At 38.2% G+C, this 26195-nt stretch overlaps 1 protein-coding gene across 1 annotated transcript in view; it reads right to left on the bottom strand.

The window, feature by feature from the left end:
• Positions 1-7726: 7726 nt before the first annotated feature.
• The window catches only part of LOC129722184 (Na(+)/H(+) exchange regulatory cofactor NHE-RF1), a 39422-nt gene continuing 20953 nt past the window's right edge, over positions 7727-26195 (bottom strand). The window contains exon 2 of the mRNA XM_055675471.1: positions 7727-10010. Coding sequence (XP_055531446.1) covers positions 8972-9853 — 882 coding nt within the window. The 5' untranslated portion in view covers positions 9854-10010 and the 3' untranslated portion in view covers positions 7727-8971. The remainder of the gene's footprint in view (positions 10011-26195) is intronic.

The following is a 26195-nucleotide window of genomic DNA, read 5'->3' as shown; positions in this document are numbered from 1 at the left end:
AGTGAATGAAGTCCTATTACGGGACTCACGTAACTGAGAAAAACTCACTTTTTTTTATTCTTTTAAGCCTTGCGTAGTTTTTTATGTATTTTGTTCTTTTTTAGTTTATTTTTATTTAGTTTATTTCTTCTGGTTTATGGTTACTTTTTTATAGATATTGGAAACAATTTTTTGCTGTTTTTCGTTTTTGTGCTCCTTCGAACGGTTTCCTTTTCAAGCCGGAAATCTTTTTTGTTGCTTTTCACTGTGTTATGTTTTATGTTTGATCATGTGTTTTTCTAGTCGTTTTGTGTTGTAGAAGCTGAGAGATATATTTGAGTTTATTATAGGGTCCATTTTTGATTATTTTATTTCTGTTTTTTCTAGATTTTAGGAGTGTTTTAGTTCAATTCATTTTTTATCTTTTCTGGTTTATATAGATGAACGCTGATCCTCCCAATGGCGCTCAACGAACATCAATCGTGGACGTGTAAGAAGGCCATTCGGCGAGCGTTTGGGGTTTTCTAGCATAGAATCCTACGATCAATACTCGGTTGCAAACAAGACAATGGGGGTTGGCGCAGGTGCATGAATCACGAGTTTTACGAAGTATACAAACACGCCGATTTGGTCAAGCTAATGAAACACGGCAAGTTACAGTGGACTGACCATGTAACACGAATGGCGGATGAGCGGTTGTAGATACCCGGATATGGGCCACCGACTCCGAGGCCGACCACGCACGCGTTGGATGTGTGTTGACGACGAGGATGCCCGAGCAGCGGATATACGGTACACCCGAAGAGCAGCAGCCAGGCATAGGATCTTTACGATCTGTCGCCATAAAAGTAAGTATTTATTTGTACAATTACATTCATCTGAGTTATTATGAGTGAACCTGCTTTCTTACGAGGACCGTTGTCGATTTCTTGGTATTCAACCACTTGAGGTTCGCCGTAAAATTGCCCAAGCTGTGTACACTGCTAAACTACTGACTGGTCACATCGACTGTCCAGTAGGGATGGTCGGGTTCGGGTCGGGTTTGGGTTTGAAAATTTTTGACAGTGTCGGGTACGGGTCGGGTTCGGGTTTGGTGAAAAAAAAAATTCGGGTTCAGGTCGGGTTTGGGTATGAAAACTCGAAACCCGACTGTAAAATCTATTAAATCTCGGGCTCGGGTCGGGTTCGGGTTTCACAATTTCTGGTTCGGGTTTCATAGAAATAAAATTTTCGGGTTCGGGTCGGGCTCGGGTTTCGACCGAAAAAAAATTTGGGTTCGGGTCGGATACGGGTTTGAAAAACATCAAACCCGACCATCTTTACTGTCCAGCTATATTGGCTCAGCTAAACATATACACCCCTGAAAAACCGTTGCGTCAAAAAAGTTTCTGATACCTGGAACCTGGAACCGGAATATGGTTGCCATGATCCAATTCGTGTTATTTGCCACCGTTTTAATGATGTTTTCGAGTTTTTTGACTTGGACTTACCAATGAATACGTTTATCTTTGTTCAGATGAATGTGATTGTACAAATGACAAATTTCATTTTTCGAGTATTTTAGGGTGAAATGTGACCATTTTTGTTTGTTCAGTTCTTCTAGACGCTTTTGACCATTTTCATTTAAACTAAAAATCATGCACCTATATTTTTCGTAAATGCTTCAAAGTGGTTCCAGCTGAGTTCGGTGTTCTTCTGGTTTCTACAGTTAAAGGTTGAAATGCGGGTAATAGTATGTATGAAAATGTATGAAAACTGTCTTTTTAAAGCAGTTTTCATATATTTGACTCAATTTATATTTTTTTATTAAGTACTTTTCTTTTTTCGACTCTAAGCAAAGTCATGCTATTTTTAATTTTAATTTAAGGAGTAAATGTAGTAATGAAGATAGAAAATTAAACTAACTGAAAATATGATTGTAGCAACTACGAAAAATATAGTTCAGCAGGTGGGACTCGAACCCACAACTTCCAATCTCCGGTCAGATGTGTTCCCGTTACACCACCGCAGAACGTTAAAAACGTAGTTCTAGATCGAGTTTTGTATCGCTTATCCAATTCTCGCACTTCGCACATTTACTCAGTAGAGACTATTATTTATAGCTGGCTATTGTTTCAACACCCTCAGTGGAAGTTGGAATGACTTCTCAGTGTGAGAGATAGAAACGTGCCAGTAAGTTGCCATCTCTACCAGCAGCAACATCGACTGATCAGTCGATCAGTCGATGTTGCTGCTGGTAGAGATGGCAACTTACTGGCACGTTTCTATCTCTCACACTGAGAAGTCATTCCAACTTCCACTGAGGGTGTTGAAACAATAGCCAGCTATAAATAATATAGAAAATCTATAACGAGCGTCTTAGCAGAGTGATTGAGATCAATCAAAGAAATTGTTATCGGTTTCCGTTATACTCTACTAAATTTTTTGGAAATAAATATTGAAATTCAGTCCGCAAATATATATTTCGACTGTGACGTACAGTCTTCCTCAGTGCTTATGTGGACTGGTAAAGAGCAAAGCGTAAATCCTGTTTTTTTATTTGTATTAGGTAAAAATGAAAATTTAGCACCCTTAATTGGAGTTAGGTAGGGAATTATGCGGTCGATTGTTTACCGTACCATGTTTGGGGTTTTTGGGAAGCAGATTGAATAGCCATGAGGGGTGATTACCTGCGTCTTTATTGAGAAGCGTGCATGAGTGTTGTTTATAAATTTCTAAACTTTCAGCTACGTCTAATTTCCATAAATTATTAACGGGGCGGAGGAGGTGAATGTTATTTAGTGGATGTTCCTCGTTAAAAATATGTTCAGCCACTTTTGATTTGAAATGGTGTGGTGGTGCATTTGTTGAAACTTTACTTGCTTTGGTCACTTCTGCGAAATGTTCTTTGAAACGTATCAATAGGTTACGTTTAGTTTGTCCAATGTAAACCATGTCACAGTGACTGCATGCAATTTTATAAATTCCAGCTTTGTTCAGGGTATCAATAGGGTCTTTGGTAGACCCTAATTTTGTTTTGAGTTGGGTATTTCTGCTAGTGTAGACAATATCCATCCCAAATTTTCTAAATTTTGAACGAAGTGGGCGTGTCAAGTTAACGTCATATTCAACGGCTACCCTTTTCAGATCTTCTGTTGTTGGGGTGAGTGTTGTAAAAGATTTCCGAATTTGAGCACGCTTCTTTTTATCGACAATGGCTTGAATGATACTTTCATTGTAGCCATTAAGTTTAGCAATTTCGAAAATATATTCCAGTTCCTTTTGCTTGGCTACTTCACTTAGAGGTAAAGTTTCCATGCGGTGGATCATATGATGGAAGGATGCCATTTTATGCTGGAAGGGATGGTTTGAAGTGTTAGGTATTACCCGTTTTGTATTCGTGGGTTTCCGATAAATTTCAAATTCCAAGTCCGTAGACTTTCTGACTACAACGACGTCCAAGAAAGGGAGTCTGTTGTTAAGTTCTTTTTCAATTGTGAAGTTTATATTTTTATGGGTATTATTAAGGGATATGAAAAAAGTTTCAAGATCCGCCCTTTTCAAAATACAATAAATATCATCCACATACCTCCACCATCGAATCGGTAAGATGTTCCTCTTCTCTAATGTACTTTCTATATTTGCCATGAAGAGCTCACATAGAAAGGGAGAAAGAGGATTCCCCATTGGTGCCCCTTTAGTCTGTTTGTAAAATTTACCACGAAATGTGAAGTAGTTTTCTTTCATGCAAAGGCGTGAAAGTTTCAACAAACTGTCAACTTTCTTTTTCCAAGTATTATCAAAATATTGGGAAAGAAGCCAGTCCTCTAAAAGGTTTAAGGTTTCATTCACTGGAACGCTAGGAAATAAGGCCGTAACGTCAAATGAAACCATTATCTCATCAGATTGGATGTTACCCGAGGATCTTAAATTTTCAACGAAATCTCCGGTGCTCTTTGCTGATCGACTTGGAAATTTATGGGGCATGGCTTGAAATTCTTTTACCAGCCATTTAGCCAATTTTTCTGTGGGAGCCCCTACCGCTGAGATAATTTCTCTCATTTCATTTCCAGGTTTGTGAATTTTGGGGAGACCCTTTATTCTTGGAAGAACTGGATTTGAAACACGAAGATTTTGTAACGCATTACCCAAAACGGGTTTGCATTCTTTTATTGTATTTTCTACACGTTTTACCATATCAGCAAGAGGATTAAGTCGCAGTTGCCAATATGGACCTTTATCAATTTTTTGGGTTATTTGTTCATCATAGTCAGACTTGTCCATGATGACGGTTTTGTACCCCTTATCTGCTTTTAAATAGAAAACAGGTTTTTTACGTAATTCCTCAACTGTCTTTAAATCAGACGAATTTTCATGACGTGGCAGTGTCTTAGTAATTTTTGAAAAAAATTTATCGGATAACATTCACCTCCTCCGCCCCGTTAATAATTTATGGAAATTAGACGTAGCTGAAAGTTTAGAAATTTATAAACAACACTCATGCACGCTTCTCAATAAAGACGCAGGTAATCACCCCTCATGGCTATTCAATCTGCTTCCCAAAAACCCCAGACATGGTACGGTAAACAATCGACCGCATAATTCCCTACCTAACTCCAATTAAGGGTGCTAAATTTTCATTTTTACCTACTACAAATAAAAAAACAGGATTTACGCTTTGCTCTTTACCAGTCCACATAAGCACTGAGGAAGACTGTACGTCACAGTCGAAATATATATTTGCGGACTGAATTTCAATATTTATTTCCAAAAAATTTAGTAGAGTATAACGGAAACCGATAACTATTTCTTTGATTGATATAAATAATAGTCTCTACTGAGTAAATGTACGAAGTGCGAGAATTGGATAAGCGATACAAAACTCGATCTAGAACTACGTCTTTAACGTTCTGCGGTGGTGTAACGGGAACACATCTGACCGGAGATTGGAAGTTGTGGGTTCGAGTCCCACCTGCTGAACTATATTTTTCGTAGTTTCTACAATCATATTTTCAGTTAGTTTAATTTTCTATCTTCATCACTACATTTACTCCTTAAATTAAAATTTTTTTATTTAGAAAAAGTTCAAACAAATTCGGTGTAAATTTATAATTACTTTCACTTTGGATTGTTTATTACCTTCAGGTGTGTTTCGAGATATTTCGGTTTCATTCTCCAATACGTATTTTCAGTCACCTCAAGTTATATTCTAGATTATTTTCTTCTGAACTCTTTTAGGTTTTAGGGATATTTTTCAGGCTAAACTTTTGTATACTTTGTCTCTACCTTTTGGAGCCAATTTCTAGCTCTTCAGAAGCTTCAGGCACTGAACTTTTGAATCCTCTTTGTTTGTGTTCGCTTTATTTGGTAAGCATCTATATTGAAAATCAATTTTAGAGGCTCTTTTCAGGAATATTTAACCAAGTTTTGATTATTTTCTGTTTGGCCTCCAATTTTGTTTGCTAAAAGTCATTTTAGAGTGGATTATCCAGTTTATTGTGTTGTTTTTCTGGCGTTTGAAAGCGTTTTGGACAATAAAAACGTTTGCAAAGTTGGAAAAAAAACCGCTAAGAAATAAAATTGTAAAAATGCAAAAACAATCGAAAATATCAACAGAAACAAAATAATCTTACTCTTTTACAGGCCGGATTTGAGGGGGGGCGAAGGGGGCAGATGCCCCGGGCCTCCCGATTCAAGGGCCCCCCTAGTCCTGAGGCGACCTTTTTTTTGCTCGTCAACTTCCAGAACGATACCTCTAAATGTTTTAAGGAAAGAGGGCCTCACAAACAAATTTGCCCCGGGCCCCCCGCCGTCTAAATCCGGCCCTGCTCTTTTATGAAATGCATTCGGAAAAATCGTTGGATTGTAAACATCGGAGACGTAAAATTTTCTCCTGTGTATAAAACCATTCAAGTTGACTAATGATCAATCACAAAAAACGCTATCAAAATGATGTCCACTATTAACACTGTAGATGGCGGTCTCGGATTTCAAAACTGATAGCAACTTCTCGCTACTATGGCAACCACCAAGAAACAACTTCAAATAATGCCGCCAACTAGACCCATAGCGTGCGCTATCATTATCTCTCCTCCCAACGGTAATAGTGGACGGCACTTTTTTGATCACTAATCTGGCACTGTCTACCCTGTCACCTGCCTTCCTTTTCCCATTACCTTCTCCATTGAAAGTCGGTTGACATATCATGCTACGGAATATACCTAGTAGTTCCACGTCATCAGGCGGGAAGCAGACACAATGGAAATGGGAATATAATAGACCGGTGTTTTTTTTTCAGTCGAATAATGAGAGGAAGCCACCAGGGAATCGTTTCCAGATCATCGTTTTCATTAGTGTTCTGCTCGAGCGAACACTAAACGGCGGGGGCGAGTTGGTCATTCGGTCAATTCCCACTGTTGGTACCTACATGCCGCTTCTTCACACAGACAGGGGCCCCAGTGTTCACATATAGGTTCAAATTTTTTTTTTATTTTGTCTGACAAACCTGCAATGGCACGGGTGAAGGGCAACGTCAGCCACTGAAGCGTGCTCTTATCGTTTGTGCATTTTGTGTACCTGGCGGTCGGCCGGTCGATCGTCGTCGTCTTGGTAACCTGTTTTGTGGAATGTTCGAAATATTGCCATTGTTGTTGGTGATGTTATTATTATTACTGTTTCCATGGATGTGCGACGGGGTACGTACAACGCGAGCCGAAGGGTTAAGTTCGTGATCAAGGCCACCAATTGTTGCGTGTTTGTGCAGCGGCGGAGAGCGACACTTTAGCCAAGCAAGAGTGTGACATTGACAGGCGCTGGTGTGACGAGATTGCAGATCGATGCGATTGGCGGATGCTGGTAATTTGAGTCATTGGGACAAGGGTGCCTCTATAAATATCGATTCGTTTCGGATCAATGAATGATAATGCGCGGCCAGTAATGGTGCGGGTTGGTTTTTTGCTTCCAATTAGGTTTCTTGGCAAACAGGTTTCGTTAATTTTTTGCATAATGTCAAGGGTTTTTATGGCACGTGTGCCCTATTTCTCATCGTACTCACGTTAGTTAACGAAAAAGGCCTTTACCTAAGAAATATATTGTCTGAAAATTCGACTTTATTCTGTGTGTTTATATTTTAACAATATTTCAGTTTATCTCATTATGACCGAATATGAGAAAATCGACCAATTTCGAGTGATTTTTATTATTGATTTCGAATATTTTTTCTGAGAGTTTTCAGCTAAAAAAGAATTATGTTATTTTTTATATGCACACATGTTGTTCGTATATACGAGTTGGAACAAAGTTACGTTTCCTTCGTCGTGCCTTGCCAGCTATTCTGCATCGGATTGGATCGAAACAATGGGAAATGGCTATTTAGGTATCACTTACCTTGACGGTCACGATTAATGGCAACCGAAGTTGAGAAATATAATTCACTCAGAAGTAATGGTACATCATACCAGTTAAGTTCATTCAACCTTATGATTCAATTTTAAAACAAAATGTGCTAAAATTATATGGCTAAAGCCAGGAAATATTTTTACCAAAATTTCTCTGGAATTCTGCCATGCCAAAAGCGAAACGTACCAAAATCGAACGGGATCTGTAATATAAATCTTCAGGAAAATAGAAACCCCCGGATATATTGGATATCCTGAAGTGTACTCTAACATTTTCTGATTAAATAACTAAACTTGCCTTTTTAAGAAATTAGGCAAGAACTCAATTAAATGGTTGGACTGATTTTCTTTCGATCAAATATATCCAGCAATTTCGTGTACACTATAAATATAATATTTTATTAATCATGTGTAATACATATCAGTGTTGCATTCATTTTACGTAACTTTCAGCAAATTTCACCATAATTTCCGTTTTTTTCTTCTCTCCTTTATTTAAAACAACAATCCCCCCCCGAATGTGATATGATTTCATGTTTTTCTGTAAATTTTGGCACATTGTAGTCTTCTATCTTTCTTGCGCGCATGGTTTCGCTTCACATCCCATCACTTCTTGCTGCGACCGTAATGGTGCAAATTGTTTTGCAGTTTTTTTCTTCTACTAAGTATTAATCATCCTACAAACCGCGATCGTTTCGCATCCGCTTCGAGCAACACATCACACACAATTATCAACACTTCCCTAATTGGAACAAGCCATCATCCGTACCGGATCGGGTGTGCACAGTTGTTGACAGTAAGGCTGGATGGAATATTATTATGATGTCGAGCGCTGAAAGCCGCATGCATGTGCAATTCTACGCCGACCCGCAAGAAAAATCATCGATCGATTCTGATCGCGACGCAAATGCCAATTAATTTGCTGCTGCCGTTATGTTTTTCAGTTGTTTGTTTTGCGACACCGAAAATGTGTTTGGCATGTTATGTATGTTTACGTTCCACCCGCACTTTACAATTGTGAACTTTCATCTTGGCCGCGGTCGCGACACGTCTTATCAGTTGGTTTCGCAGTTGCGATGTACGATTTTAGAACACTTTTTCTTTCGACTGAACAACAAGCACATACACACCCGTTTGCGTAGATATAATTTTTCGAGATATGGATAGGATTTATGAATGCTTACATAGCATGACGTTTGATTGATTGAAACAGCCACTCAACTTTTACTCCATCTAAATGGCGACCGTGAAAGTTAGGGTCGATGACAAATAGAATGCTGTTCGTTTCTGCTTCACTGTTCGACAGCCGTCGTCCCGCTGCTTTATCACAGCTTCCGTTGAAAAGCAGGAGTGTTAAGAGCTGGTGCGCAGACTTTTTTTTTATTATTTTCTAGCTTATATCTGTACAAAGGTTTTCTGGTGCCGTTTCTATCACAGCACACCTACACGTTTCAGTATAATAGGGGATGATTACTTGAATACTGAATCTTGCTTCAGTGGGAGAAAGGAAGTCTAATCATTAAGTCACTAACCGAACAAGGTGAAGTCGTATCCTTTGAGTTCTATATCTTTAACGTCTGTGCGCACGCGCTTATCATACCAAAGCAAGCAACTTATCACATTTTTTGAATAATTTCGTACTTTTTGCGCAAGTCACATACGTCGTTCTTTGGGTCGTACTTCTTCCGGGCCGCCAGCTGGGCACGTAGCTCGGCTGCGGTCATATTGAGGTTCAGCTTGGGAACATCCTTGGTGACGGTGGGGGTGGCGACGGCGGCGTCGCTAGTTCCATTACTTCCGTTCGTACTTGCCATCGATTTGCCGTTCGTTTCCGCAACCTTCGCCGTCGACATTGACAAGGCTTTGGTATCCTCGATAATCTTCTCCACAGGCTGCTGCTGCTTCTTCGTATCGCCATTTGTCATCATCATTTTATTAGCACTCGTGTCGACGTTGTTGTTTGCGCTGGAATTTTTCTTGTTATTGGCGTCTTCTTTGGCACCGCTACTGCCGTTGACGTCATGCTTATTCTGATTGGATTCCGCGGTGGATTTTTCGTTCAGGCTATCTTTTCGGTTGGCCATTTTTTCCATTTGTTTGCTGTTATCATTCACATCCACTGCTCCGTTCTTGGCTTTGGCAGCTGCGGCTGCCGCCTTCAACTCGTTTCCATCCGCCCGCGGGTCAATCACCAGCAGTTTTGTCTCGTTTGGGATTGCCTTTATCAACTCTACCACCTTCTTGTGCGTCTCGTTGGTGATGTTCGTTCCGTTGACCTCGATGATTCGGTCACCTTGACGAAGTCCGGCAGCCTCCGCCGGGGACCCGTCGTCCACTTTGCCGATGTACTGTCCGGGACGACCCTTCTCAGCGTGCAGATTAAATCCGTATCCATCGAAGTCTGGTCGTTTCACGACCTGACAGAGACGGGCTTCATATTTGGTGACGTTACCACCACCACCACTGCCATTAGAGGCCGAACTCGTCTTGTGGGACATTTTTTTTTCTTCCTTTTGCTGCGCTTTGGAGCGTTGCGCGCGCACCTTCGAAACACTTGCAACTACGTCTTATCAGCAACTGCTGCTAGTCGATACTACCGCTGGTTTCCAGCCCGGGGTGATTTCTGAGCCAGTGCTGCGGGAGCGCACTGCAGATCTGGAATGTGATGATACAAAGAGAGAGAAAAAGACAAAGTGTGAGAGAAAAAGTAGTTTGAGAACTGGTATTGAGAGGGTTAAGTTGATCTATATATTATGGACAAGACAATGAAGAAGTGTGAGTGAACCTTGAATGGTCCTTTGTGCTGCATGTCATAAAATTGAATAGCTAAAATAATTCATCTATTTCCATGCATATAATTTTGTATTTTCTTTTGAGCGGTTTATGGAATGCATATTCGATTGAATTTCCTCACAAAACAACACAATCCGGGAATATCTTATTACGGATTATAACGATCCGAAATGGTCACGTGACCGTTTTTTGTGCAAAACAAAGGATAAATTTGATAGGTTATCTGTTCTTCATCTACTTTACGCACTTATTTCATTTTTGTCACATGACTTACATTTTAAGTTTAGTAAAGCGGGCAATGTATGTAGTTTTTCGAGAATGCGAAAATGAACGAGAATAGAAGGTTTGACTTTTAGGCTTAAAAAAATTTTCCCTCTGGATGAGAGAAAATTTTTTTCTAAGCCTGAAAGTCACACCTTCTATTCCCGTTCATTTTCGCATTCTCGAAAAACTACATACATTGCCCGCTTTACTAAACTTGTTCTTCATCTATTTAACGTTTAGCGAATTTTATAATTTACAAGGGTGACAATATATCTAGTAGGGTATCGAACGTCTTCGTCAATGGTTTTCTTCGGCAGTTTTTCTGCAGCAATCTTATACTCAATCTTATAAATAAGGGGGCCGAAGAAAACCACTGACGAAGACGTTCGATACCCTATTTCGTTTCGTGTCAAATAAATGTGTGAACAAAAAAAAAGCATATCGTTTAATTTCTTATTTTATTTTATATTCGTAAAATTTCTCAAAATGGTCTGGTGATCATAGGTAACAGAAAATTATGTTTATCTATTTACTTACTGACCTGAAAATACGGAAAATGTTTTTCGACCACTTTGGATTTGAATTAAACTAGAAAATTTTCGCTCGTGCGATTTTTCGGAAGAAAATTTGTTTGATATCGCGAAGTGAGTTTTTTCAGAAATGTTTGTTATGTTGAGTGTAATGCGAAACTTTTACTTGATGTGTATCGTAGTGCCGTGAAGATTATTCGATGAAAAAGCTGAATTAGCATATAGGGGATTGGCGCCACGGTCGTTTGTAGCGGGTTTGTCTTCGTTATTGCGTCCGAAGTTGTCGTGATTTATAATACGTGGAGGGTGTAATTCTGTTGTAGTCATAGTTGAGAAGCCTTCGTTCAGAGTCCAGTGTGTTTAAAGGGTATTACGAATGAAAGGATTGATGAACACTGCTTTGAGAAGTGTAGAGTCAATACTGTATCGGCTCGTAAAAAAAACTAATTTTAGTGATGCTACCGAATCCTGTATGATAGAGGAAGTGAACATTAAAACGATGCGGCTAAAGATAAGTATAGTGAACATGCGGGAGGTAGTTTAAAAGTTTTTGTTACTTTCAAAATTGTTCATGCATAAAAAGTGACAATTGGAACGAGCGTCGCTTGCTTTCCACATCAAGGCTTGCATGAAAGCTTGTGTGCAGGTGCGAGTGAACAGACAGTGCTGCTGTTTTCACCGTAAATGGAGCAAATGCATTGCAAATAAATGTCTTTTTTGCTTAAATTTTTTAATTTATCATCATTATTTAAAGTTCAATTTTCTTATTGTAGCAATTGCGTAGGCGACCGATTACCACATTAGTTATTACAAGTTTAGCAATTTGTCATCAGATTTTTGGTAATATTTTGGTCCATACATAGGTTATATTTTGGTACGTATATATGGTAAGATTTATTCATTTTACTATTTGGCACTTCTTTGTCAATATCAATTCTTTGTCAATGTCAATTTGTAATAAATATAACATGCTATTAAATACGGGTCAATCCTTTTGATATAAATGTATCAAACGAATTAAAAGTGTGAAAATAATAATAAAATCTGTAAGATTTTAATATTATTTTGAGGCGGGGCTTACCGATTGGAAAATTACTCCGGAATGTACTGCAAGTACTCAGTCATTCTGTAAAGGGTCTTTGGAAGGTCGGTAGAGCTAACACCTTCTAGAACCCGAAACTAAGATAGTTGCAGAATTGAAATATAATTGCAACTGTCTTTTTTTCACTATATCACTGCCAGACAGTGGGATCTAGGAAGGTTCCACACACACACACACACACACACACACACACACTTTTGATTTGAATTAAACTATGCACTCGTACTCGACTTAGCAAATTAGGTATTTTCCGCCGGTGGAGGAATTTTCCAAACTCAATGGTTATTTTCTTGAAGGGCGTATGCTCAGAAACCATTAGTTTTATAGAAAAACTGTCTGAGAATGAATTGTAGGGAACTAATGATGCGATGTAGAAATAATATACACAGTGGAGAATGTTCTTTGTGGCCGCGAAAATTGAAAAAAAAAACTGAATATTAATTTACGAAAAAAACAGTTTTACTTTTTCTTAACCTTTTTCCTAAAGAAACTTAAAATTACAACAAAACTTTTGGTAAAATTCCGAGATGGAGAAATGAAGGTCAAGGTCAGTTTTTTTTAAATATTCAATTCAAATCTTCAGAGCTTATGAGAAGTAACGATTAATACAAAAGCGAGTTAAATTTTCCTTGAAAATATTTTTGTTTTAACCTTGACACTATTCTGAAACTTTAGTTGAAATGTTTTGAATGGAGAAATTTTAGACAAAGTTTTACTTAAAGTTAAGTTTCAAGATTTTTTTTAACTTTACCTTTTTGAAAATTATTAAATCCTAATAACACAATATTGTTTTCATAACAATTCCAAATCATGAAGCTCTTGATGATAATTTTTTGGATTCATCTATTTTTGAGATATTTCAAAATTAGTTTTAAAAATTTGAGCTTTTTATGAAAATACGCCTTTTTCGCAGGTTACTCATAATTCTCCAGCAACCAGGCTTGTTATTCTTCTCAGTATGTGGAAAGAGCAGAGTGAATTTCCACCGCTCACATTTTGCCCAGTATGGGCGCTGCGTGTAGCAATTTTTTACACCACATTTTTTGCTTCTACACACTTAAATATTAACACCGAGTACGGTGAAATAAATTACCGAGATTTCAACAGCTGAGAACTCGGTAAAAATCTCGGTAATACATAAAAAAAAACGATGTTCTGTAAAACCAAAAAATTTAGAACCTGTCAAACTTTACTAGTATTCTCGGTAATGTTTTATCGAGATTGAAATGAAATAATTCCGGAACTCGTTTGAATATGCTGAACACTCGGAAATTTCAACCGTCAAATTATTACGAGAACTTCGATAAAATTTACGGAAATACGTATTTTGCGATTTTTCAGATAAAACCAGAAAATGATCAGAACGATTAAATATACGTATAAATTTATTAATTATTAAGTTAAATGATTCGAGTAATCACAGTATTGGTAAAAACGGGAGAGTTGTGTTGTTTCCATAAAATAAAGCAACATCTATCACTCTGCAACTTCCATCTTGCAAGGCAAGTCGATGACGATGAGTAAAGAAAGAATTATATTCGTTGTCTGCAAAGATTCTTTGCAGCAAAAAAAAAAAACAAGATCTAAGAAAAAATATTAATAAAAAATATATCTCTTCATCAAAACGTCTGTTCACACTTATTTCTCATAAAATGAACTGACATCACTTTTTCTTATGTTTATCTGCGGCTTCATGACTATCTGAATTGCACGATAGCAACCATCAAACTTTTAACGTGAACAAATGACTAAATCGGGAAAATTAATTATTTTGCGCTTCATCCTGCAATGATATTTCTAATTAAAAGATTATTAGTGAGAAATTTGATTCAGAATAATTATCAGTGGCTGTTCAATTGCTTTTTTTCAGGTTTGTATAAGTTTTGTTTCTATTCAACTTTAAAATACTGAAAAATTTACAAAAAAGCGAAGACCGCCTAGAGGCGGCATTGGGCACTGCCGACATGATAAATTCTCACTGATGCCAAGTAATGTTTTTTTGATCTGTTTCTTGTTCAGTCATGAAACGGCGACAGGAATCGAAGCTTTGATGATGCAGGAGCTTGACAATGAAACGAATCTGGACTGTGATATTTTAGATGATGACTTAATTATCTTACACATGCGACGCGCATTTAGCCAACCGCCCCAAAAAACGGTAAACAAAAATTTGGCTATTGCGTTCTACATTTTTAAAGTCATAAATTTTTGAGTCGAAGCTGCGTCTGCATTCGAAGAAATCATCAACAAGACAAAAAACTTGAACTGCCAAAGTCTTTCATCTTTTTAAACACGATCCCTTACCTAAAAAGTTCAAAGAGCTGGACACTTCATTTAAATACTTCAACTATTTCGATAAATCTATACGCTTTCCAGAAAGATATTGAAACAACTTTAAACACTACACTGTGAAAAATTTGCAAATTTGTAGGAATTTTGTATTTTATGTCTGTTAATAGTTATTCTAGTGTTCATTAAATTGAGTATGCATTAATAGCAATCCAAGAAACCAAATAATATATAAATTTTCACTTTACCGACGACAGTGCGGTTCCTCGTGAAGGACCTTCTGAATACGATAAGCTATATAAAATTCGACAAATTATCAACTATGTCAACCAAACCTTCCAGTCAGTTCCAATGGAGTAGCACTTTGCGTCGATTAGGAGTTGTGCTCCACCAAAATGAAACTTTTTCAGAAACAATATATGCCAGACAAACCAATAAACGGGACATCTAATTATTTGTCCTGTGTGACGCACATGGCCATTTTTGTTTCACCTTGTGGAAGGATTGCTTTTTAATTTCCATCATCGCTAGCTGCATAACAATTTAGTTAACATAAAATGAGCTCGAAAAAAATTCCGTTTTGAAATAATGTTCCTTTGATTTTTTTTACCCGGGTGCCCAGTGATATTTTTTTCAAATAAGTAACTCTTCTCTAAATCTTCAAAACAGAAGTTTTCTTGTTATCAGACATGTGTTACGGATCACAAAACAAAGCGGCTAGAATTTTTTCAAGCGAAAAAAAAATTTGGGCATCAGAGGGTCAAGTGTGTAGTTTGTGGTATGTATCTGCTGCTCGCAGAGAAAAATTACTCTTGCTGCTTACATCACAGGTGAGTGAAACAAGAGTGGTGAATCCGTCAAGTCAGAATACACAGAAGTCACCACGGTGTGCAAAAAAAAGAAACCCCTTGGTGCTACATTCCGATACGGAATTTGACCTTCTGTTTATTGTGCACAGACATCGCAGCCAACTGTTTAATGTACAGGAAAATTGCGTGGCTAGCGCTATGATCCTACTGATACTAACAAACTCTCCGGAGCCGAGACTCGAACTTACGACGACTGGCTTGTTGGGCCAGTATCGTACCTCAAGACCAACTGGAACCACGGTGTGCAGTGCTGAGTTAAATTCGATAACATTAGGGGAGCAAACATGCGTGACGGGCGGTTGGATTTATTTTTTTACAGTTTCGAAATGCAATGTAAACAACGCAATCTACTTTGCTACCTAGATGCTCCCCTTATTTGATATGTGCCTAGAGATAGAGACACACTGTCAAAGCACTGAGTGAGCTCTGTTGTGTAATTATTGAGGTTGACGTATTTTCGTGTTTATTACCTCTTTGGAAAAATATTTCAGATTCCATCGGGGTGTTTTTTTGCAGCATGCTGTTCTCCCTGCTCTTTTCAAGCAAGTGCGTAACTTTGCCCAGAGCAGTGGTTTTCACAGTGAACGATATTCTCCCACACGCTAGTGATTCTCAGAGGAAAAACGACAAGCCTGCCAGCAACAAGCATAAATAAATTGTAATGTATGATCAATATAACACAATTCATTCATTTCTAGAATTTACATATGATAAGCTGAGCAATTCCATAAAAAATGTCCCAATTTAAATATTTTTTTTATTGTCGTCTTCGATTTAGATGGAACTTTGCTAAGTTATTCCTACTTTTTGAGATACATTTTCAAAGACAGAACGGTTTGATTAATCGGTGTCACGTCTTCAGCAAAGTTGTTGATAAATATTATGTTTTTTGTTGTCTAATCGTGAGTAAATTAGGCAAAACGTCAAATCAAAAAAAAAATAATATTAAAAAATTCTAGGCACAACGGTTTGTTTGATTAGTGTGATGATTTCGGCCAAATATAGATAGTAAGTTTGTCCTTCCAGGAAAAATATCCATCGTGAGACAGAAAAAAAAATAATAGAAACACACAAAACTATATCCATAAATTAAAAACCTCAAAAACCCGATTTTTCAAAATCTATTTTTTTTTCAACGAAAACTACTACCCAATAATCACAGTTTGAACCTGGCAACATTCAACAAAGATATAATTTTCAAAAAAAAAAACATAAAAACATTGAAAGTTACTCAATTTCGGGAGTATTTCCTGAGACGAGTGTCTATTATCGATAAAAATATTTTTAAAGCTAAAACCGTTTGTTTGATTGGTAATGTATCTCCAACAAAGTAATTTTGTCCTTCAAAAAAATGCGCTGTAAAAACAAAACATAAAAAAAATTTTTTTTCGGGAATTTATTTTTATTTCGACAAGTTAAAACTACTTCAATTGAATATGTTTGAGGCGCTAAAAAGTGCTATTGCACAGTGGTTCAATAAGGCAAAAAGTGGAACTTAATTTCATAGCGCCTTTTACCTTCATCCTAGCTTAGAAGTGTCTTCGTAACAGTTGTTGGTATGAATGACCCGCATGATCGCAAATTGTCAAAAAGTATGAAAAGTTTACTATACTTATAATAAAAAAATTAATTTTTTTGTGTTAAGAGATAGAAGAATAGTTTGTTCAGCAAAGTTGTAGAAGATTCAAAAATATGAAACTTTGTTGAAAAAATGAAAATCCTATCTTCTTTCGGTACAAAGTTATAAAATATATTACATGGAACTTACTTAAAAGTTAGTTTTTTGTACTTAACTTTTGTTAGTTGCATTCTACACGAAAGTATTGTTCGGAGGAATTGTTAGGGCACACAAAACACACATTTAGTTCGTGGGATGTTCGATGACACGATCTCTAATCGGCTAAAAACTGCGCTCAAATTTACTTTAAGTGGTGTAGAGAAGAGGGTTTAAATGTTAATCCCTCCAAAACTGTTATAGTACCTTTTACCAAAAGAATAAAGCTAAATTTTAAACAGCCCATTCTAGATGGTGTTCAAATTCAGTTTGCAGAGGAAGTTAAATACCTCAGAGTAACTTTAGACAAAAAACTGAATTGAAATTCTCATCTAGACAAGACTATCTCTAAGGGTACAAATGCCCTTTGGGTTTGTAGCAGAGCCGTGGGAAAAACATGGGGACTACGACCAAAACAGTCTATTGGATTTATTCGGCAATTGTTCGTCCGAAGATTACATACGCTTCACTTATATGGTGGCCTAAAATTAATGAGGTAACCGCTCAAGCGAAGCTTGGTAAACTGCAGAGGCTTGCCTGTATATCAATAACTGGGGCAATGAAAAGCACACCATCAGTTGCTTTGGAAGCCCTTCTTTGTATGCTACCTTTGCACAAATATGTAAAGCAGCAGGCTGCAAAAAGTGCTCTGATATTTAAACGTTATATTGAGATCTCAGATGGTGATCTTGTGGGACACTTACGAATTCTTAAGGAATTCAGATTGAATTCTGATGCTAAAACAATAGAAGACTGGATGACAACGAAGACAAACTAACTATGACATCCCCTTCAAAGTAGTTAAATCAGGCCGCTATGAATGGGAGTCAGGAGGGCCGAGTCTGCGTCCAGGTTCTGTTGTGTTTCACACCGATGCTGAAATGTGCTATAACTTTGTAAGGAAAAGTCCTGGAGATGTGTGGTCTTCAACAAAAACGTGTGTTTTGTATGCCCAAATGCTTCTTTAGAACACCGTTTTCTTGTAAAATGTAGCTAACAAAAGTTAAGTGCAACAAAATTAACTTTTAAGTAACTTTTACAGAAAATACTCTGTAACTCTGTACCCAATGAAGATAGAAATTTTGTTTGTTCAGCAAAGGATATTTTTGCACGTTTTAAAACTTTGCCAAATTAACCATTCCTCTATCTCTTAACACAAAAAAGTTCGTATTTTTGATATATGAAAACCTACTGTAACATATGCTCGCCGTACTCTAATATAGGTGGATTGGGACAAATGGAACCTAAAGGAGTTTATAGTACTTCTGCTTAACTTCAAGGAAAAGTATTGACATCATGATTCCACTTGCCCCTTTTTAACTTATACGTTCTTGAAGTTATCGGCAGTAATAAGCTAAAATATGATATAACTTTGTAAGGAAAAGTCCTGGAGATATATGACCTTTAGCAAAAATGTGTGTTTTGTGTGCCTTAACAATGCCTCCGAACAATACTTTCGTGTAAAATGCAACTAACAAAAGTTAAGTACAAAAAACTAACTTTTAAGTTAGGTCCAATATACTTTATAACTTTGTACCGAAAGAAGATAGGATTTTCATTTGTTAAACAAAGTTTCATATTTTTAAATCTTCTACAACTTTGCTGAACAAACTATTCTTCTATCTCTTAACACAAAAAAGTTAATTTTTTATTTTTAGAATAGTAAACTTTTCATACTTCTTGACTATTTGCGATTATGCGGGTCATTCATACCAACAATTGTTCGAAAGACACTTTTAAGCTAGCATGAAGGTAAAAGGCTCTATGGAATTAAGTTCTACTTTTTGCCTTATTGGACCACTGTGCATTGGTGTTTCATAATCCGTGTTGTTAATCACGTTCATAAACAGCATGCTGCTTTCACTGCTACCGATATCACATACTGGAGAATTCTTCGTTCAAGCTAATTCTCCTCTCTTTTCGCTTTCCTACTTGTTCACCGACATGTGTTTTTTTTCCTGTATGGACTTCCTCACTGCGACCAGAATCGTAGATCTATTGTGAGATATGCCCGGGTGTTTGCTGTATCCCACACTTATATCACTAGCAATACCGCTATTGAGAAGTGGCATCCTTTTTATTATTGTTTATCAGTGCTTGTGTGTAATGTGATACTCTTCCTTTACACGCTTACTGTTCTACTATACCGATGCTCGTTTCTCTTGCCAAATATCCCCGATTATAATTCCCTGGAGAAGTTTCGTCGTGCGTCCTTCTGGCCAGTTTTATTGATAAGAGGGACTTATGTTCTTGTTAAGAGGAAGTCACGTAAAGTAAGGGTATGTGTTGATACGCACGAATTTTCTCGACTGAACACAATCTCGCATTCCTTACTCACGAGCACCTACTACTTCCCTACTCACAAGCACGACCAACCGAAACCCGTTTTTTTTTTTCAAGACGCGTTGCGATGATTGCGGAGGGTGAAAAAAATATTTAAAATTGAGTCTGTGCTCGACGTCGGTGGCTGGAGTCGGTGCACGAAAAAAAACCGGCTAAGTGAACAAGACATTTTCGTTTTCAAGCATGTTTTTCAATCACTCCTAGACGAGTGTTGTTAGTCGAGTACTCCTACTCGCGTACTACTCGCGAGCAGCAGTTCGCGTACCCTTTAACAGTCGCTGAGAGAAAACAGCGTTTGTGTGCCGATGTACGTTAGTCACTGCTTCGGCGAGCTCGTGAAGAATGAAGAATATCCCGCAAAATTGTGTGCAAAATTCTTCAGAAGTGTAGTACATGTATCGTTCTCAAACAGAATGGAAAATAAAGTTTTTGCTTCCCACTCGTTTTGCAACACTAGTCACAATCAGTGTTGCAAAGCGAGCGAGAAGCAAAACATTTCTCCTCCTTCCTGCTTGAGGAAGAGACATATGCTACACTTCTCAAGTCTTTTGCACACACGCATTCAAGATACTCTTTATTTTTTATGCATTCCTCCATTCTTTATTGCAAAACTCATTTGTGTTGCTACTCAGCGACTGTAAAACAGTACGCGAGTTCATGCTTGCGAGTAGGTGTACTCGACTAAAATTGCTCGACTAGAAGGAGTGCTTGAAAAACTGTGCTCGAAAACGAAAATGCTTTCTTCCCGGTTTTGCTTCATGCACCGACAGCCGACAGTGGGGCTCCGGTAAGTTTTTTTACAGCCGTCTGAAGCAAACCGCTGCCGAAGTAGTCCGATATCCTATCATTTTTGTCCCTCTGCAACCATCGCAAAGCATCTCGAAACAATTGTCTTCGGCTGGTCGTTCTCGCAAGTTGGGGAGTAGGTACACACGAGTACACACGAAAAGAGTAGATGGGAGTGTGGGCATATGATCTCGGGAGTAAATGCGAGCAAGAAGGAAAGCGAGAAAGAACGAGAAAAAGCTTGAATGGAGAATTCTCTACTGTGTGAAAGCGGCAGCACCGAGAACCTCACATGAAGTGTTGCATGCTGCTTACGAGCGAGACTAACAACACTGGTCACAATAGTGAAACCGGCAAGTTTGTTCAATTTATTGTCATTACGGATTGCCTTTGGTCGATGGCACAAGATGATTCTAGTTCTCTTATTATTTCTTCAGACACTGCAAGCAAACCAACAATACATATTAGAAGTGAACACACGCACAACTAACGATTGCCAAAACGGCCAAAAGCGAACGCGCCAGATCCGGACAGAATCACCAACATGTCCAGACATATTCAGCAGTGATATAGACATATTTATTCGACGATGCTTCCCCCACATATGGGAGATCCAAAATTTAGCGCTGTGGAAGGTGATCTCCGCCGGTTTCCTCTGTTGGTTCACAACCTGCACAAACATATTATATTTGAATTCGCTGCCTGCTGCGCTGCGAATTGCCGCAGCACTGCTTGCTCCATCCACTTTAAAAACAATCCCCTACCCACCATCTCTTTGTCCACGTGGACATTTGTTTACAAAGCAAAATAAAAAGAGGTTTCTGTAGTTTATTTTCAGAATAAACAAAGAAACTGAGAAGATAAAAACTTTTCTTGAAAATTTAAAAGATTGAAAGCATGAAAACGCTCCGAGAAGCAAATTGACTGAAATCATTTCAAACCTAAAGTAAAAAATACTATTTCACTTTTAAGTTCAACAAGTTCTCTGGAAAACGAAAAAAAAAACAAATGATTGAGCGTCACAAAAATACTGCCAAAAATTTATCCCAAATCAACCTCAAAACATTTTAAAAAGTATTTTAAAAGTAGAAAGATATCACACAAAAGTTTATGCTGAAAAATGTCCCAAAAATCCAGAAGAAGTCAAAAAGAACAGAACAAATAACAGAAAGAAAAACAAATAACTGAAGACCCAAGAAAACAAATCAAAAAAAAAAACTTGAAAAACAGAAAAAAACATCCAACTTAAGAAAAAAACTATATGAAATATAGTTTAGAATACATGAAAACTTTCGTAAATTTAGCTTAAAACATCTGAAAATACTTCGAAAGGCTTGAAAGAATAGAAAAAGAATGAATTCTGAATTCAGCTCAAGCTAGTTGCGAAACGTCTCTAAAAATAAAAGAAGCCAAAAATGAAAAAAAATGATGGATGGATGAAAATGATTTCAACTGGTCGATTTGAATGGTTGCACAAAAAAATGTAAAATAATCGAAAACCTTTCCAAAAGATTGAAAAATTTACGTAAGAAGATCAGATGGAGAAGTTTTATCAATTTATGGCGAATTTCATTCTGTAATATTGAAAAATTGTGAGATTTAAAATAAAAATTAATTCAAAAATAGGTTGAAATCAAGTTTCCAAGGTTTAGATGATTTAAAAAAATTGGAAAAAATGTTAAATTTTCCAAAGTTTACTATAAATTTTTTATTTTGTTTTTTTTTTTAATATTCATGAACGTATATTCATGAATGTTATAGAAGAGCGTATAATGTTTCTAGACAAATTACTCAATATTTCTAGATTTTTTGCACCTGCAATCGGTCAATCGAGCAGCAATAAAAAAAAAACATTTCATACTCCACATTTGAATGAATCTCCGCTTTCACTCTCACCAACGTCACAGATTTATTGGCTCGAAATTCAATGCGCAGTTTGTTGGCAAGTTGGCACATAAGTGCCTATTTAGTGGCGACCCGGCACCGGTGACAACTTGTGCGGTGCTAAAGAGTTTCGCCCGACTTGCGAGCTATCGCTATTTTTCTTTTCATAATTATGCCATACGAGAAAAACGCATTTTCAGTAGAAAGTGAAAATAAACGGGGATAACTTGCGCTGCCCATCCGTACGACCATATTTGCTCACAGGTAGGTACGTACGGTAATAAAGCAATATGCGTATTCAGGGTGCGCACACACACGGTCGGTAATTTGAATCAAATTAGCTAACAGGCCTCTGAGGTAAAAGTGGCGACGAAGACGACGACGTCGTTGGTAACTTGATGGACCGCAGGAATGGGTTGTGCCTGTGCGGTTCCACTTCGGACCTACTTAATTTCGCCGCTTAGTTAGTATTGGTGGCAGTAGCATTCGCTTATTCTGCATACATTATCAATGGCGGGAATTGTTTTTCTCGATACGCAACCGTAAGCTTCAGTGAGGCTGATTCAATTTTCTCGATGGAGACGACGCCTGCCCACTGGTGGTCAATGGCCTGCCGCCAATTGGTGTTGTGCAAATTAGGTGTGATCTGAATACAATATTTCACCAGAAATTGATTCGAACCTTTCTCACCGTGAGAGTGTGATATATGTGTACGGTACCGTAAATACGATGCAATCTACATAATTGGCGACTGAGCCAAGGCCGACGACGGCGACGACCGATGGCGGAGTGGACGAAAGAAACCAGTAAAAGGTCTTAACGAGTGTAGCAGTAGCGGTGGCGGCGGTGGGAAATGATGCTTCATGGACTCGTCCGCATTTATTATTGCTTTTTCGGTCAATGTGTGCCGGTGGCAGAATGGTTCCGAGGTGAACAAGCTTGCGGTGGAATTCGGCGGTCAGCGGCGAATTTCCAATAACCTGCAACATACCGAGATGTACACTGCATCAAGCAATTGTACGTACATTTATTGCTTCAAATTGAAATAAGTTCAAAAATCTTCTGTCATTCCTCCATCTGAAACTTCTATCCAAGTTTCGTTTGATTAAAAATTCAAAATCAAACAACTTTCCTATGAGGCTCAGATTCGGTGATTGTGGAGGGCGTGGAGACTGTTGTGAGCAGTCAATCTTCGTTTCGCTATGAAAAATGTTTTGGATCATTATTTTAAACGAACTGAAAATTTGTTGCAATTTCAACCGCACTTTCCCCTAAATTACGCTTCGAAATATTGAAATTCATAAATCGAATAACAAGTTTCTGGTGCGGCACCTCAAACCCCAAACACCCCTCACCTATTGCCCGAAGATTTTTCGGATCCAATGCTCGGTTAGATTTGCACCACACTCTTACTAGACCGTCAAATCCAGAACATCGAATTTGCTCTCGTCCGTGAATACAATGTTCTGCCCAAACGAATTCCAACCGCGTAGCTCAACCTTGATAGCCTTTATCATGTAAGATATTTCGTACTTTTTAAAGAGTTAACCCTGATCTTAGCGCACCGCGACAGACTGTCAGCAAGACGTTAAATTAACGACTTTTATGGAGTGATAGTAGTAGTTTTATTTAAGAAGCTTCAACGAATCCAGTTTGGTGTTTAGTACCAGAGCATTAGCCGTACTGACAATTTTCTGATTCAGTGTATGTGCTTCGAACAGTGCGGTGGTAGAGTGACAATCGCAGTAAGTTACGATTGGACAGTAGATCGCGACATTAACACGTGTTCCGTGCAAGCAAAGCATGTCGTGCTCGATTTATCGCTCGATGTTCACCGGCCTCCTTTTCCAACCGTTGCTGTTCGAATGGATTCTGATGGAATATTTCGAATGTTTCGCTCCAAGTGAATTGCTAAACCACAAGTTGCTGAGCCGATATATCGAATGGTAGGCTGAAGTTTGTCACTTGAGTGCTAATCGGTGAAGAATGCTAGACACACATAGCTACTCACACCACGTCACCACTGACGGCGGCGGTGATGAGTCAGCATACTTGATGTGAATGGTTGTGTAGTTATACACGCAACCCAGCGAAGATCATGTGCTAAAATCACGACGACCTTGACGGTGAGATATTCTCAGTGAAGCTTCTGGGAATTTTTGTGTTGCCCGTCTTTCATCACTGACAATAGGTGAATATTCTAAGATGAATGATTCAGAGGCTCGACTAAATACGGATTACATGATAAATCTACGCTACTGTACTTGTTATGCGTTGAATGACGTTGTTGTCTCGATTTTATTTGTTCCTGATTGTAGCAACCTGCGAACAAATTTAACACAGTAGATAGCAAACAAATGAACACTCTGTTTACCAACAACGGTAAGAGCAAATATTTATCAACATGACACTTTGTATCTAGGAAAACTTCTTCTGGACGTGTTTTTACTTTCTGGTAGGACAGAAACATTAATTTTAGCCACATCAGTGTTTTATTGATTATAATTTTTCTATCCAGCTTTTCAGTGGTAAACTAGTCCAATGCAAAGTTTCGTTCAAATAGTTGATAGGTCATTTGGCCTGGAATAGCTTTTTGGATTAAGAACGGTCCGATTTCGACATGGTCTGATTTTGGCAACAATTCACACAGTATCTGTACCGAAACAGAGTTTTTTTTAGGACCATTCAATTTGCTGTAACATTCAATTTAATTTGCATGTTCTCCTTCTTAGCATAACTATATTATTTCACAGTGAATCAGTTGTTCTTGACTTTGTTGAACACAATGATCACATGAAAAAAAAAAACAATCTCGTAACAAATCGCAGACAGCAACGCCTATACAAAAGCATAATTGAACAACGATGAGCAGCCGGCCATTTCAAGGTGCAGCTTTAACTTCATTCCATCACAGTTCAGCCACACAGGTCAAGTTCCTGAGTAAAGTTCCTCCACCTTGGGCCGGCGATTCTTTCTCCGTTTGGCGCAGCATGTCGCGGGATGCCTAGCTGCAATGCAATGCACCCATAGCGGTGTTGTGGTGGAACTCGTGGAAAAAAATTGCTCTTAGAGCAGTCTGCCGATGTGCAGTAGGCATTGACTGCTGCCGTGGTGTGTTGTGTTGTGTATGCAGCACGGAATGGGTCAAACAGTACCAACTTCACCGCATCGCGTGTGAACCGGTTTTTTCATCTTCCAACGTGCCTCTGATGGTCGTCCAAGCAACAAGCTTGGGTATAGTTTTGTTTTTACGGTTGAAGGAAGAAAAAAGTCGAGAATCCGAGGAAAATTGCTCCGTCAAACCACAACACAACCACCGGCGCACACACTCCAACGGACGGTTCAGCAGCGCAGCGAACCTCAATGGGAAGCTCTCACATGATCATGCTCGGCTTTGGCTGCTGGCGATTGTCGCCGCACACGGAGAGGAAACTGGGGTAAACTAGCAAAAAATGTTACCAACTTGTATCTCTGGTCGGTATTTCTATCATTTTTTTTTTACAAAACACATTAGCCCATGTTTCGAAGCAATACAGCATACTCAACTAAATTCTAACGAATATACTGATGATTTGCTGGTGAGCAATCCACGTGGAATGAGTTTTTTTTTGCGGAACTAATAAAACCACCGTTTAAGATCGTAAAAAGCGCGATGAGTGTGTAGTTAGATGATTAGATTAAATCACTAACCTTCAGCAAAGTTACCCCTATATTAGTAATGATTCAACTTGTATCCCAAGATATTCCTTCAAAAACAACAACACATATCCAAGATTCACTTTGATGGGCTCTGAACCTACCACGGCGGGGCACGCAAACAAGCGGACTAACAGGAAACTTTTTCAAAAGTATGACTCCAAAAGAAGAAAAAAAAGCAGAAATTATGGGCGCAACTTTTCCTTGTAGTCGGAATTCTAAATAGGCACTGATGATGCACCGTCCGCCCATCAAACTCCGACAGTGTCCATGAACGCTTATCATCATCATCATCATCATCATCGCCTTCGTTGCATTAGCGCCGGGGCACGATCAGCTGGAAATAAGCTTCTGACGTGAGCTGTAAGTGAATGGGAAAATTAAAGTTACAGCATTTCATTCCTCCGGTTACTCAAATCGATAATCGGACGCTCAAACGTAATCACTTTACAGAGGTATGGTATTTTTTCCCTGAAAAAAAAACTGCACCTTCATGCATACGAGATCCAG

Source organism: Wyeomyia smithii, chromosome 2 (genome assembly GCF_029784165.1).
Source record: "Wyeomyia smithii strain HCP4-BCI-WySm-NY-G18 chromosome 2, ASM2978416v1, whole genome shotgun sequence".
NCBI classification, from domain to species: Eukaryota; Metazoa; Arthropoda; class Insecta; order Diptera; family Culicidae; genus Wyeomyia; species Wyeomyia smithii.
Note: the sequence above shows the minus strand (reverse complement) of the source record. Positions and strands in the feature narration are given on the sequence as shown.